The sequence below is a fragment of the Caenorhabditis elegans genome, chromosome V (assembly GCF_000002985.6).
Source record: "Caenorhabditis elegans chromosome V".
In the NCBI taxonomy this organism is placed as follows: Eukaryota; Metazoa; Nematoda; class Chromadorea; order Rhabditida; family Rhabditidae; genus Caenorhabditis; species Caenorhabditis elegans.
Window position 1 is genome coordinate 6080543 of NC_003283.11, and position 16551 is coordinate 6097093.

At 29.9% G+C, this 16551-nt stretch overlaps 1 protein-coding gene across 1 annotated transcript; it reads left to right on the plus strand.

The window, feature by feature from the left end:
* The first annotated feature begins 15654 nt into the window (after positions 1-15654).
* Positions 15655-16551, plus strand: Y38A10A.7 (N-alpha-acetyltransferase 40). The gene is made up of 3 exons (NM_072172.3): positions 15655-15769; positions 15815-16153; positions 16205-16551. Exons 1-3 carry the CDS (start codon positions 15669-15671, stop codon positions 16359-16361), a joined length of 597 nt encoding a protein of 198 aa, NP_504573.2. The 5' UTR covers positions 15655-15668; the 3' UTR covers positions 16362-16551.

A 16551-nucleotide genomic window follows, 5' to 3' on the forward strand; every position in this document is an offset into this window, starting at 1 on the left:
ACTACAAAGTTTCTGAAAGACATTTCAAATAAAATTACTTTGAAGAGATTTATGAATTTTCAAAGTTTGGAAAATCCACCTATTTTGCTTATAAATGGTAGTTTTTTTGAATAATAAAATACGCACTAAAAGGTAGGGCTGAAAATGTACTATTTCTGTAACTACGTGAAGCTTCTTGTACCTACTGAAATATTGTTAATATATTCTAAAAGAGCTTAAAATTTACTACAAAGTTTCTGAAAGACATTTCACATAAAATTACTTTGAAGAGATTTATGAATTTTCAAAATTTGAAAAATCCACCTATTTTTGCCTATTGATGGTAGTTTTCATTAAATAATAAAATACGCCCTAAAAGGTAGGGCTGAAACTGTACTATTTCTGTAACTACGTGAAGCTTCTTGTACCTACTGAAATATTGTTAATATATTCTGAAAAAGCTTAAAATTTACTACAAAGTTTCTGAAAGACATTTCAAAAAAAATTACTTTGAAGAGATTTATGAATTTTCAAAGTTTGAAAAATCCACCTATTTTTGCCTATTAATGGTAGTTTTCATTAACTAATAAAATACGCACTAAAAGGTGGGGCTGAAAATGTACTATTTCTGTAACTAAGTGAAGCTTCTTGTACCTACTGAAATATTGTTAATATATTCTGAAAGAGCTTAAAATTTACTACAAAGTTTCTGAAAGACATTTCAAAAAAAATTACTTTGAAGAGATTTATGAATTTTCAAAGTTTGGAAAATCCACCTATTTTGCTTATAAATGGTAGTTTTCATTAACTAATAAAATACGCACTAAAAGGTAGGGCTGAAAATGTACTATTTCAGTAACTACGTGAAGCTTCTTGTACCTACTGAAATATTGTTGGTAAATTCTAAATGAGCTTAAAATTTACTACAAAGTTTCTGAAAGACATTTCAAAAAAAATTACTTTGAAGAGATTTATGAATTTTCAAAATTTGAAAAATCCACCTATTTTTGCCTATTAATGGTAGTTTTCATTAACTAATAAAATACGCACTAAAAGGTAGGGCTGAAAATGTACTATTTCTGTAACTACGTGAAGCTTCTTGTACCTACTGAAATATTGTTAATATATTCTAAAAGAGCTTAAAATTTACTACAAAGTTTCTGAAAGACATTTCAAAAAAAATTACTTTGAAGAGATTTATGAATTTTCAAAGTTTGGAAAATCCATCTATGTTTGCCTATTAATGGTAGTTTTCATTAAATAATAAAATACGCACTAAAAGGTAGTGCTGAAGAAAAGTGAAAAAAAATTACTTTGAAGAGATTTATGAATTTTCAAAGTTTGGAAAATCCACCTATTTTGCTTATAAATGGTAGTTTTCATTAACTAATAAAATACGCACTAAAAGGTAGGGCTGAAAATGTACTATTTTTGTAACTACGTGAAGCTTCTTGTACCTACTGGAATATTGTTAATATATTCTGAAAGAGCTTAAAATTTACTACAAAGTTTCTGAAAGACATTTCAAAAAAAATTACTTTGAAGAGATTTATGAATTTTCAAAGTTTGGAAAATCCACCTATTTTTGCCTATTGATGGTAGTTTTCATTAAATAATAAAATACGCACTAAAAGGTAGGGCTGAAAATGTACTATTTCTGTAACTACGTGAAGCTTCTTGTACCTACTGAAATATTGTTAATATATTCTGAAAGAGCTTAAAATTTACTACAAAGTTTCTGAAAGACATTTCAAAAAAAATTACTTTGAAGAGATTTATGAATTTTCAAAGTTTGAAAAATCCACCTATTTTTGCCTATTGATGGTAGTTTTCATTAAATAATAAAATACGCACTAAAAGGTAGGGCTGAAAATGTACTATTTCTGTAACTACGTGAAGCTTCTTGTACCTACTGAAATATTGTTAATATATTCTGAAAGAGCTTAAAATTTACTACAAAGTTTCTGAAAGACATTTCAAATAAAATTACTTTGAAGAGATTTATGAATTTTCAAAGTTTGAAAAATCCACCTATTTTTGCCTATTGATGGTAGTTTTCATTAAATAATAAAATACGCACTAAAAGGTAGGGCTGAAAATGTACTATTTCTGTAACTACGTGAAGCTTCTTGTACCTACTGAAATATTGTTAATATATTCTGAAAGAGCTTAAAATTTACTACAAAGTTTCTGAAAGACATTTCAAAAAAAATTACTTTGAAGAGATTTATGAATTTTCAAAGTTTGAAAAATCCACCTATTTTGCTTATAAATGGTAGTTTTCATTAACTAATAAAATACGCACTAAAAGGTAGGGCCTGAAATTGTACTATTTTTGTAACTACGTGAAGCTTCTTGTACCTACTGGAATATTGTTAATATATTCTGAAAGAGCTTAAAATTTACTACAAAGGTTCTGAAAGACATTTCAAAAAAAATTACTTTGAAGAGATTTATGAATTTTCAAAGTTTGAAAAATCCACCTATTTTTGCCTATTGATGGTAGTTTTCATTAAATAATAAAATACGCACTAAAAGGTGGGGCTGAAAATGTACTATTTCTGTAACTAAGTGAAGCTTCTTGTACCTACTGAAATATTGTTAATATATTCTGAAAGAGCTTAAAATTTACTACAAAGTTTCTGAAAGACATTTCAAAAAAAATTACTTTGAAGAGATTTATGAATTTTCAAAGTTTGGAAAATCCACCTATTTTGCTTATAAATGGTAGTTTTTTTGAATAATAAAATACGCACTAAAAGGTAGGGCTGAAAATGTACTATTTCTGTAACTACGTGAAGCTTCTTGTACCTACTGAAATATTGTTAATATATTCTAAAAGAGCTTAAAATTTACTACAAAGTTTCTGAAAGACATTTCAAATAAAATTACTTTGAAGAGATTTATGAATTTTCAAAGTTTGAAAAATCCACCTATTTTTGCCTATTGATGGTAGTTTTTTTGAATAATAAAATACGCACTAAAAGGTAGGGCTGAAAATGTACTATTTCTGTAACTACGTGAAGCTTCTTGTACCTACTGAAATATTGTTAATATATTCTGAAAGAGCTTAAAATTTACTACAAAGTTTCTGAAAGACATTTCAAAAAAAATTACTTTGAAGAGATTTATGAATTTTCAAAGTTTGGAAAATCCATCTATTTTTGCCTATTAATGGTAGTTTTCATTAACTAATAAAATACGCACTAAAAGGTAGGGCTGAAAATGTACTATTTCTGTAACTACGTGAAGCTTCTTGTACCTACTGAAATATTGTTAATATATTCTAAAAGAGCTTAAAATTTACTACAAAGTTTCTGAAAGACATTTCAAAAAAAATTACTTTGAAGAGATTTATGAATTTTCAAAGTTTGGAAAATCCACCTATTTTGCTTATAAATGGTAGTTTTTTTGAATAATAAAATACGCACTAAAAGGTGGGGCTGAAAATGTACTATTTCTGTAACTACGTGAAGCTTCTTGTACCTACTGAAATATTGTTAATATATTCTAAAAGAGCTTAAAATTTACTACAAAGTTTCTGAAAGACATTTCAAATAAAATTACTTTGAAGAGATTTATGAATTTTCAAAGTTTGAAAAATCCACCTATTTTTGCCTATTGATGGTAGTTTTCATTAAATAATAAAATACGCACTAAAAGGTAGGGCTGAAAATGTACTATTTCTGTAACTACGTGAAGCTTCTTGTACCTACTGAAATATTGTTAATATATTCTGAAAGAGCTTAAAATTTACTACAAAGTTTCTGAAAGACATTTCAAAAAAAATTACTTTGAAGAGATTTATGAATTTTCAAAGTTTGGAAAATCCACCTATTTTTGCCTATTGATGGTAGTTTTCATTAAATAATAAAATACGCACTAAAAGGTAGGGCTGAAAATGTACTATTTCTGTAACTACGTGAAGCTTCTTGTACCTACTGAAATATTGTTAATATATTCTGAAAGAGCTTAAAATTTACTACAAAGTTTCTGAAAGACATTTCAAAAAAAATTACTTTGAAGAGATTTATGAATTTTCAAAGTTTGGAAAATCCACCTATTTTTGCCTATTGATGGTAGTTTTCATTAAGCTAATAAAATACGCACTAAAAGGTGGGGCTGAAAATGTACTATTTCTGTAGCTACGTGAAGCTTCTGGTACCTACTGAAGTATTGTTAATATATTCTGAAAGAACTTAAAATTTACTACAAAGTTTCTGAAAGACATTTCAAAAAAAATTACTTTGAAGAGATTTATGAATTTTCAAAGTTTGAAAAATCCACCTATTTTTGCCTATTAATGGTAGTTTTCATTAACTAATAAAATACGCACTAAAAGGTAGGGCTGAAAATGTACTATTTCTGTAACTACGTGAAGCTTCTTGTACCTACTGAAATATTGTTAATATATTCTGAAAGAGCTTAAAATTTACTACAAAGTTTCTGAAAGACATTTCAAAAAAAATTACTTTGAAGAGATTTATGAATTTTCAAAGTTTAAAAAATCCACCTATGTTTGCCTATTAATGGTAGTTTTCATTAACTAATAAAATACGCACTAAAAGGTGGGGCTGAAAATGTACTATTTCTGTAACTACGTGAAGCTTCTTGTACCTACTGAAATATTGTTAATATATTCTAAAAGAGCTTAAAATTTACTACAAAGTTTCTGAAAGACATTTCAAATAAAATTACTTTGAAGAGATTTATGAATTTTCAAAGTTTGGAAAATCCACCTATTTTTGCCTATTTATGGTAGTTTTCATTAAATAATAAAATACGCACTAAAAGGTAGGGCTGAAAATGTACTATTTCTGTAACTACGTGAAGCTTCTTGTACCTACTGAAATATTGTTAATATATTCTGAAAGAGCTTAAAATTTACTACAAAGTTTCTGAAAGACATTTCAAAAAAAATTACTTTGAAGAGATTTATGAATTTTCAAAGTTTGAAAAATCCATCTATTTTTGCCTATTAATGGTAGTTTTCATTAACTAATAAAATACGCACTAAAAGGTAGGGCTGAAAATGTACTATTTCTGTAACTACGTGAAGCTTCTTGTACCTACTGAAATATTGTTAATATATTCTAAAAGAGCTTAAAATTTACTACAAAGTTTCTGAAAGACATTTCAAAAAAAATTACTTTGAAGAGATTTATGAATTTTCAAAGTTTGGAAAATCCATCTATGTTTGCCTATTAATGGTAGTTTTCATTAAATAATAAAATACGCACTAAAAGGTAGGGCTGAAAATGTACTATTTCTGTAACTACGTGAAGCTTCTTGTACCTTCTGAAATATTGTTAATATATTCTGAAAGAGCTTAAAATTTACTACAAAGTTTCTGAAAGACATTTCAAAAAAAATTACTTTGAAGAGATGTATGAATTTTCAAAGTTTGAAAAATCCACCTATTTTTGCCTATTAATGGTAGTTTTCATTAACTAATAAAATACGCACTAAAAGGTAGGGCTGACAATGTACTATTTTTGTAACTACGTGAAGCTTCTTGTACCTACTGGAATATTGTTAATATATTCTGAAAGAGCTTAAAATTTACTACAAAGTTTCTGAAAGACATTTCAAAAAAAATTACTTTGAAGAGATTTATGAATTTTCAAAGTTTGAAAAATCCACCTATTTTTGCCTATTGATGGTAGTTTTCATTAAATAATAAAATACGCACTAAAAGGTAGGGCTGAAAATGTACTATTTCTGTAACTACGTGAAGCTTCTTGTACCTACTGGAATATTGTTAATATATTCTGAAAGAGCTTAAAATTTACTACAAAGTTTCTTAAAGTCATTTCAAAAAAAATTACTTTGAAGAGATTTATGAATTTTCAAAGTTTGAAAAATCCACCTATTTTTGCCTATTGATGGTAGTTTTCATTAAATAATAAAATACGCACTAAAAGGTAGGGCTGAAAATGTACTATTTCTGTAACTACGTGAAGCTTCTTGTACCTACTGAAATATTGTTAATATATTCTGAAAGAGCTTAAAATTTACTACAAAGTTTCTGAAAGACATTTCAAAAAAAATTACTTTGAAGAGATTTATGAATTTTCAAAGTTTGGAAAATCCACCTATTTTTGCCTATTGATGGTAGTTTTCATTAAATAATAAAATACGCACTAAAAGGTAGGGCTGAAAATGTACTATTTCTGTAACTACGTGAAGCTTCTTGTACCTACTGAAATATTGTTAATATATTCTGAAAGAGCTTAAAATTTACTACAAAGTTTCTGAAAGTCATTTCAAAAAAAATTACTTTGAAGAGATTTATGAATTTTCAAAGTTTGAAAAATCCACCTATTTTTGCCTATTAATGGTAGTTTTCATTAACTAATAAAATACGCACTAAAAGGTAGGGCTGAAAATGTACTATTTTTGTAACTACGTGAAGCTTCTTGTACCTACTGGAATATTGTTAATATATTCTGAAAGAGCTTAAAATTTACTACAAAGTTTCTGAAAGACATTTCAAAAAAAATTACTTTGAAGAGATTTATGAATTTTCAAAGTTTGAAAAATCCACCTATTTTTGCCTATTGATGGTAGTTTTCATTAAATAATAAAATACGCACTAAAAGGTAGGGCTGAAAATGTACTATTTCAGTAACTACGTGAAGCTTCTTGTACCTACTGAAATATTGTTAATATATTCTGAAAGAGCTTAAAATTTACTACAAAGTTTCTTAAAGTCATTTCAAAAAAAAATTACTTTGAAGAGATTTATGAATTTTCAAAGTTTGAAAAATCCACCTATTTTTGCCTATAGATGGTAGTTTTCATTAACTAATAAAATACGCACTAAAAGGTAGGGCTGAAAATGTACTATTTTTGTAACTACGTGAAGCTTCTTGTACCTACTGGAATATTGTTAATATATTCTGAAAGAGCTTAAAATTTACTACAAAGTTTCTGAAAGACATTTCAAAAAAAATTACTTTGAAGAGATTTATGAATTTTCAAAGTTTGAAAAATCCACCTATTTTTGCCTATTGATGGTAGTTTTCATTAAATAATAAAATACGCACTAAAAGGTAGGGCTGAAAATGTACTATTTCTGTAACTACGTGAAGCTTCTTGTACCTACTGAAATATTGTTAATATATTCTGAAAAAGCTTAAAATTTACTACAAAGTTTCTGAAAGACATTTCAAAAAAAATTACTTTGAAGAGATTTATGAATTTTCAAAGTTTGAAAAATCCACCTATTTTTGCCTATTGATGGTAGTTTTCATTAAATAATAAAATACGCACTAAAAGGTAGGGCTGAAAATGTACTATTTCTGTAACTACGTGAAGCTTCTTGTACCTACTGAAATATTGTTAATATATTCTGAAAGAGGTTAAAATTTACTACAAAGTTTCTGAAAGACATTTCAAAAAAAATTACTTTGAAGAGATTTATGAATTTTCAAAGTTTAAAAAATCCACCTATTTTTGCCTATTAATGGTAGTTTTCATTAACTAATAAAATACGCACTAAAAGGTGGGGCTGAAAATGTACTATTTCTGTAACTAAGTGAAGCTTCTTGTACCTACTGAAATATTGTTAATATATTCTGAAAGAGCTTAAAATTTACTACAAAGTTTCTGAAAGACATTTCAAAAAAAATTACTTTGAAGAGATTTATGAATTTTCAAAGTTTGGAAAATCCACCTATTTTGCTTATAAATGGTAGTTTTCATTAACTAATAAAATACGCACTAAAAGGTAGGGCTGAAAATGTACTATTTTTGTAACTACGTGAAGCTTCTTGTACCTACTGAAATATTGTTAATATATTCTGAAAGAGCTTAAAATTTACTACAAAGTTTCTGAAAGACATTTCAAAAAAAATTACTTTGAAGAGATTTATGAATTTTCAAAGTCTGGAAAATCCACCTATTTTTGCCTATTGATGGTAGTTTTCATTAACTAATAAAATACGCACTAAAAGGTAGGGCTGAAAATGTACTATTTCTGTAACTACGTGAAGCTTCTTGTACCTACTGAAATATTGTTAATATATTCTGAAAGAGCTTAAAATTTACTACAAAGTTTCTGAAAGACATTTCAAAAAAAATTACTTTGAAGAGATTTATGAATTTTCAAAGTTTGGAAAATCCATCTATTTGTGCCTATTAATGGTAGTTTTCATTAACTAATAAAATACGCACTAAAAGGTAGGGCTGAAAATGTACTATTTCAGTAACTACGTGAAGCTTCTTGTACCTACTGGAATATTGTTGGTAAATTCTAAATGAGCTTAAAATTTACTACAAAGTTTCTGAATCCCTTTCAAAAAAATCGGGAAAATTCTGGAATGTTCCAGAACTTTCTAGAAAAATTGGGAAAAGTCTGGAATGTTCCAGAACTTTCTAGAAAAATCGGGAAAATTCTGGAATGTTCCAGAACTTTCTAGAAAAATTGAGAAAATTCTGGAATGTTCCAGAACTTTCTAGAAAAATCGGGAAAATTCTGGAATGTTCCAGAACTTTCTAGAAAAATCGGGAAAATTCTGGAATGTTCCAGAACTTTCTAGAAAAATCGGGAAAATTCTGGAATGTTCCAGAACTTTCTAGAAAAATCGAGAAAATTCTGGAATGTTCCAGAACTTTCTAGAAAAATCGAGAAAACTCTGGAATGTTCCAGAACTTTCTAGAAAAATCGAGAAAATTCTGGAATGTTCCAGAACTTTCTAGAAAAATTGGAAAATTTTTGGAATGTTCCGAAAAATTGAGCTTAGAGCTTTAGAAGAGGTAGTTATTTGGGAGTTGATGGGGGATCAAGTCAAGGTACTGTAGTGGTACTATAGGGGTACTGTCGGTATACGGTAGGGTTACTGTAGTTTTGGAAAAATCGGCATTTCGGCCTTTGAAGAGGTATTGGGTTAGGAGTCGGTGGAGGATAATGTCAAGGTACTGTAGTGGTATTGTAAGGTTACTGTTGGTCAAAAAGTAACAGAAAGTTTTCATACTGTCTGTGAATTTTTGAAAAATGCATGTCGTAGAAAAATACATACATGTAACAGTGCCAGTAAACCGCGTTTCAAGTTTTTTTCATGATGAGAAATTTTTTGAGTGATTGAAGGTATGTGTGTCAAATACTTTTAATGGTGCCAGTCGTTGCCCGCGCCGTAGGCGCGGTCAGCGGCTGGTTGTTAATATATTCTGAAAGAGCTTAAAAATTACTACAAAGTTTCTTAAAGTCATTTCAAATAAAATTACTTTGAAGAGATTTATGAATTTTCAAAGTTTAAAAAATCCACCTATTTTTGCCTATTAATGGTAGTTTTCATTAACTAATAAAATACGCACTAAAAGGTGGGGCTGAAAATGTACTATTTCTGTAACTACGTGAAGCTTCGTGTACCTACTGAAATATTGTTAATATATTCTGAAAGAGCTTAAAATTTACTACAAAGTTTCTGAAAGACATTTCAAAAAAAATTACTTTGAAGAGATTTATGAATTTTCAAAGTTTGGAAAATCCATCTATTTTTGCCTATTAATGGTAGTTTTCATTAACTAATAAAATACGCACTAAAAGGTAGGGCTGAAAATGTACTATTTCAGTAACTACGTGAAGCTTCTTGTACCTACTGGAATATTGTTGGTAAATTCTAAATGAGCTTAAAATTTACTACAAAGTTTCTGAAAGACATTTCAAAAAAAATTACTTTGAAGAGATTTATGAATTTTCAAAATTTGAAAAATCCACCTATTTTTGCCTATTAATGGTAGTTTTCATTAACTAATAAAATACGCACTAAAAGGTAGGGCTGAAAATGTACTATTTCTGTAACTACGTGAAGCTTCGTGTACCTACTGAAATATTGTTAATATATTCTGAAAGAGCTTAAAATTTACTACAAAGTTTCTGAAAGACATTTCAAAAAAAATTACTTTGAAGAGATTTATGAATTTTCAAAGTTTGGAAAATCCACCTATTTTGCTTATAAATGGTAGTTTTTTTGAATAATAAAATACGCACTAAAAGGTGGGGCTGAAAATGTACTATTTCTGTAACTACGTGAAGCTTCTTGTACCTACTGAAATATTGTTAATATATTCTGAAAGAGCTTAAAATTTACTACAAAGTTTCTGAAAGACATTTCAAAAAAAATTACTTTGAAGAGATTTATGAATTTTCAAAGTTTAGAAAATCCATCTATTTTTGCCTATTAATGGTAGTTTTCATTAACTAATAAAATACGCACTAAAAGGTAGGGCTGAAAATGTACTATTTCAGTAACTACGTGAAGCTTCTTGTACCTACTGGAATATTGTTGGTAAATTCTAAATGAGCTTAAAATTTACTACAAAGTTTCTGAAAGACATTTCAAAAACAATTACTTTGAAGAGATTTATGAATTTTCAAAATTTGAAAAATCCACCTATTTTTGCCTATTAATGGTAGTTTTCATTAACTAATAAAATACGCACTAAAAGGTGGGGCTGAAAATCTACTATTTCTGTAACTAAGTGAAGCTTCTTGTACCTACTGAAATATTGTTAATATATTCTGAAAGAGCTTAAAATTTACTACAAAGTTTCTGAAAGACATTTCAAAAAAAATTACTTTGAAGAGATTTATGAATTTTCAAAGTTTGGAAAATCCATCTATTTTTGCCTATTAATGGTAGTTTTCATTAACTAATAAAATACGCACTAAAAGGTGGGGCTGAAAATGTACTATTTCTGTAACTAAGTGAAGCTTCTTGTACCTACTGAAATATTGTTAATATATTCTGAAAGAGCTTAAAATTTACTACAAAGTTTCTGAAAGACATTTCAAATAAAAAATACTTTGAAGAGATTTATGAATTTTCAAAATTTGAAAAATTCACCTATTTTTGCCTATTGATGGTAGTTTTCATTAAGTAATAAAATACGCACTAAAAGGTGGGGCTGAAAATGTACTATTTCTGTAACTACGTGAAGCTTCTTGTACCTACTGAAATATCATTACTTATATATAAAAAAATAATTCCGTTTGTTCCATAATTTGTAGTCTATGTAGTCTTTGTAGTCTGTGACGTCACACCCAAAGTCACTGAGAATTGTGGGCGGGGTCTGTCATCCTTCGCGGTGAGACCCATCGTGGCGAGACCCATCGTGGTGAGACCCATCGTGGCGAGGCCCATCGTGGTGAGACCCATCGTGGTGAGACCCGTCGTGGCGAGACCCATCGTGGTGAGACCCATCGTGGCTAGACCCTTCGTGGTGAGACCCGTCGTGGTGAGACCCATCGTGGTAAGACCCATCGTGGCGAGACCCATCGTGGTGAGACCCATCGTGGTGAGACCCGTCGTGGCGAGACCCATCGTGGTGAGACCCATCGTGGTGAGACCCGTCGTGGTGAGACCCATCGTGGTAAAACCCATCGTGGCGAGACCCATCGTGGTGAGACCCATCGTGGTGAGACCCGTCGTGGTGAGACCCATCGTGGTGAGACCCGTCGTGGTGAGACCCATCGTGGTGAGACCCGTCGTGGTAAGACCCAAAATTTTGGCGGGAAATTTAAATTTTCTGTGAAAAATATTTTGGCGGGAAATCTGGATCCCTTTATATTATGAAATACATCATAGGCAAAAATAGGTGGATTTTTCAAACTTTGAAAATTCATAAATCTCTTCAAAGTAATTTTTTTTGAAATGTCTTTCAGAAACTTTGTAGTAAATTTTAAGCTCTTTCAGAATATATTAACAATATTCCAGTAGGTACAAGAAGCTTCACGTAGTTACAGAAATAGTACATTTTCAGCCCTACCTTTTAGTGCGTATTTTATTATTTAATGAAAACTACCATCAATAGGCAAAAATAGGTGGATTTTTCAAACTTTGAAAATTCATAAATCTCTTCAAAGTAATTTTATTTGAAATGTCTTTCAGAAACTTTGTAGTAAATTTTAAGCTCTTTCAGAATATATTAACAATATTTCAGTAGGTACAAGAAGCTTCACTTAGTTACAGAAATAGTACATTTTCAGCCCCACCTTTTAGTGCGTATTTTATTATTTAATGAAAACTACCATAAATAGGCAAAAATAGGTGGATTTTCCAAACTTTGAAAATTCATAAATCTCTTCAAAGTAATTTTTTTTGAAATGTCTTTCAGAAACTTTGTAGTAAATTTTAAGCTCTTTCAGAATATATTAACAATATTTCAGTAGGTACAAGAAGCTTCACGTAGTTACAGAAATAGTACATTTTCAGCCCTACCTTTTAGTGCGTATTTTATTAGTTAATGAAAACTACCATTAATAGGCAAAAATAGATGGATTTTCCAAACTTTGAAAATTCATAAATCTCTTCAAAGTAATTTTTTTTGAAATGTCTTTCAGAAACTTTGTAGTAAATTTTAAGCTCTTTCAGAATATATTAACAATATTTCAGTAGGTACAAGAAGCTTCACGTAGTTACAGAAATAGTACATTTTCAGCCCTACCTTTTAGTGCGTATTTTATTATTCAAAAAAACTACCATCAATAGGCAAAAATAGGTGGATTTTTCAAACTTTGAAAATTCATAAATCTCTTCAAAGTAATTTTATTTGAAATGTCTTTCAGAAACTTTGTAGTAAATTTTAAGCTCTTTTAGAATATATTAACAATATTTCAGTAGGTACAAGAAGCTTCACGTAGTTACAGAAATAGTACATTTTCAGCCCCACCTTTTAGTGCGTATTTTATTATTCAAAAAAACTACCATTTATAAGCAAAATAGGTGGATTTTCCAAACTTTGAAAATTCATAAATCTCTTCAAAGTAATTTTTTTTGAAATGTCTTTCAGAAACTTTGTAGTAAATTTTAAGCTCTTTCAGAATATATTAACAATATTTCAGTAGGTACAAGAAGCTTCACGTAGTTACAGAAATAGTACATTTTCAGCCCTACCTTTTAGTGCGTATTTTATTAGTTAATGAAAACTACCATTAATAGGCAAAAATAGATGGATTTTCCAAACTTTGCAAAATTCATAAATCTCTTCAAAGTAATTTTTTTTGAAATGTCTTTCAAAAACTTTGTAGTAAATTTTAAGCTTTTTCAGAATATATTAACAATATTTCAGTAGGTACAAGAAGCTTCACGTAGTTACAGAAATAGTACATTTTCAGCCCTACCTTTTAGTGCGTATTTTATTATTTAATGAAAACTACCATCAATAGGCAAAAATAGGTGGATTTTTCAAACTTTGAAAATTCATAAATCTCTTCAAAGTAATTTTTTTTGAAATGTCTTTCAGAAACTTTGTAGTAAATTTTAAGCTCTTTCAGAATATATTAACAATATTCCAGTAGGTACAAGAAGCTTCACGTAGTTACAAAAATAGTACATTTTCAGCCCTACCTTTTAGTGCGTATTTTATTAGTTAATGAAAACTACCATTTATAAGCAAAATAGGTGGATTTTCCAAACTTTGAAAATTCATAAATCTCTTCAAAGTAATTTTTTTTGAAATGTCTTTCAGAAACTTTGTAGTAAATTTTAAGCTCTTTCAGAATATATTAACAATATTTCAGTAGGTACAAGAAGCTTCACTTAGTTACAGAAATAGTACATTTTCAGCCCCACCTTTTAGTGCGTATTTTATTATTTAATGAAAACTACCATCAATAGGCAAAAATAGGTGGATTTTTCAAACTTTGAAAATTCATAAATCTCTTCAAAGTAATTTTTTTTGAAATGTCTTTCAGAAACTTTGTAGTAAATTTTAAGCTCTTTCAGAATATATTAACAATATTTCAGTAGGTACAAGAAGCTTCACGTAGTTACAGAAATAGTACATTTTCAGCCCTACCTTTTAGTGCGTATTTTATTATTTAATGAAAACTACCATCAATAGGCAAAAATAGGTGGATTTTTCAAACTTTGAAAATTCATAAATCTCTTCAAAGTAATTTTTTTTGAAATGACTTTAAGAAACTTTGTAGTAAATTTTAAGCTCTTTCAGAATATATTAACAATATTTCAGTAGGTACAAGAAGCTTCACGTAGTTACAGAAATAGTACATTTTCAGCCCTACCTTTTAGTGCGTATTTTATTAGTTAATGAAAACTACCATTAATAGGCAAAAATAGATGGATTTTCCAAACTTTGAAAATTCATAAATCTCTTCAAAGTAATTTTTTTTGAAATGACTTTCAGAAACTTTGTAGTAAATTTTAAGCTCTTTTAGAATATATTAACAATATTTCAGTAGGTACAAGAAGCTTCACGTAGTTACAGAAATAGTACATTTTCAGCCCCACCTTTTAGTGCGTATTTTATTATTCAAAAAAACTACCATTTATAAGCAGGAGATCCTCTGTTGACGTTAGCACACTCTTCACTATGCGAAATCAATTTAGAAGACTGCGTCTAAATTCCCGCAATTTTCGAAGATCAAACCGAGATGGGACATTCTGACACTACGTGCACAGTTGATCGTTTGTTAATATGGCCTGGTTTTTCCGCGTAGGTTTCGATGCTTTTTTCAGTTCATGATTGCACAAATTTGTTACATTTATGCATCCATCGAACGAAATTAAACCTAAATCAACAAATAAACTACCAAATATAGAGGGTAATTATTTATATTTATGAAAGTGGAGTTCAGGTCGCTGCGAGACTGTAAAGTTGGTAAAGTGTTAGATTCTGGCGGAACATTCCCTTTTTCCAAATCTTTGAAGCCTCCTAACTTCGCCTTATTGCGAGAACACTAAATTCTGAGAATACGTATTGCGCAACCTATTTGACGCGCAAAATGTCTTGTAGCGAAAACTACAATAATTATTTAAATGGCTACTGTAGAACTTGTGGCGATTTACGGGCTTGACTCTCGAAACGAATTTCAGTTTGAAGTATGACAGCAATTTTAATTTTCGTCCATTTTTTGAGACCCGAAGAACTCGGGGGATGTCCAATTGGGGGGATTACCAACTCGGGGGATTGGCCCCGCCCACAGAACCGTGGCTTGCAATACGCCCATTTCTGCCGCACGGTTTTTCATAACTGCCGCACGGTTTTAAAATTATTTTTTCTTGTTATTTCTCGCTCTATTGAGAAAAATACAGTTTTAAAACCGTGCGGCAGTTGCAGAAATGGGCGTATTGCAAGCCACGGTTCTGTGGGCGGGGCCAATCCCCCGAGTTGGTAATCCCCCCAATTGGACATCCCCCGAGTTCTTCGGGTCTCAGACTTCTGAACTTTTCGCATGGTTAAGAACGTGCTGTCGTAACACTTTTTGTATATTTCTATTAAACATCGTTTTTTATGCTGGATAGCTGTTTTATTTCTAATAATAAAAATTGAAAATATCTAACTAGCATTCAATTTCAGATGATACAGCGAAGAATGACCCTGAAAATATTAGCTAGGAGACATATTACAACTTAAAACATACGAAATGTAAATTTGTTTCCGATTATCAACAAAATTGTACATTTTAACGATATTTTTATCAATAAAGACTAATTTTTACATATAAATGTTAATTTAAAGCAAATCCGTGACTTGACGTGATGGTGTTTGCACACTTTTCACCACAATATACGACATTCAAGTTATATGCATTTTTTTCAAATGATTCTATCCTTTCTTTTCAGTATTCTTTACGGTTTTATTGATCAATTTGTCACCAGTATAATCGATCATGTTTTATTTCTCAATAATTGTAAAACAATTTTTCAGATATCGGCCCAAAAATGCCCGTAGACTCGAAAAAATTGGTCAAAAAAGCTTGTCAGCACATAAAACCAGTTGAGAAATTCGAATGCGAGACACAAAGAAGTACTACAACTGATGGGTAGGATCTTTGAATGATTTTCAAATTAATCTTTATTATTTTCAGCGAAACTATCAAATTCGATTACATGTGGGCGACACATTTGAGTGATGAAGACTTCGAGTGGGTGTTCAGTTTATTCAAAGAGAACATGTACGATATGTATCACAAATCCCAGTGGGGATACGATGAAAATTCCAAGCGAAACGAACTTCGTGCAACAACATCAAGGTTCATCATCGCGAAGAATTCGAAAGGGGATAAAATTGGCTATACCACTTATCGATTTGTGGTCGATCACAACATTCCTGTGGCATATTGTTGGGAACTTCAAATTGTACCGGCTTATCAGAACAAAGGAATCGGTGGCATGATGCTCGACACGCTGGAAAAGCTCTCTTCAAAGTACAGTTTCAATTAATTCGAGAGCCAATAAACAAAAACTCTTATTTTCAGGACAAACATGAGTAAAGTCATGGCAACAGTTTTTCTGTATAATGGACCGTCGCTCGGCTTCTTTCACAAACATGGATACAACAGCGACGTGACGTGCCCATCCGATGATTCTGGTCTGGATTATGCGATCCTGTCGAAAGAGACACCGAGCACATAAGAATATTAAATTCTGATTCTATGATTTTCTAATTTGTTATCATCTTCATTCTGGCTTAATTGTTACATGTATTTTTTTTTGGGTAAACAAACGTTTTTTATATTTCTACTTTTATAATATTGTGTCGTAAAAACCGTTACTTTTCGTTCAAATATTTATTTTCAAACCAAAATATAAACATTTTTGTAAT

Bases quoted from the DNA above. Each gene is read 5' to 3' on its own strand.
- Y38A10A.7 (NM_072172.3), top strand. From the start codon at position 15,669: ATGCCCGTAGACTCGAAAAAATTGGTCAAAAAAGCTTGTCAGCACATA. The intron at 15,770-15,814 runs GTAGGATCTTTG...TATTATTTTCAG, and splicing joins AGAAGTACTACAACTGATGG to CGAAACTATCAAATTCGATT. The intron at 16,154-16,204 runs GTACAGTTTCAA...TCTTATTTTCAG, and splicing joins CTGGAAAAGCTCTCTTCAAA to GACAAACATGAGTAAAGTCA.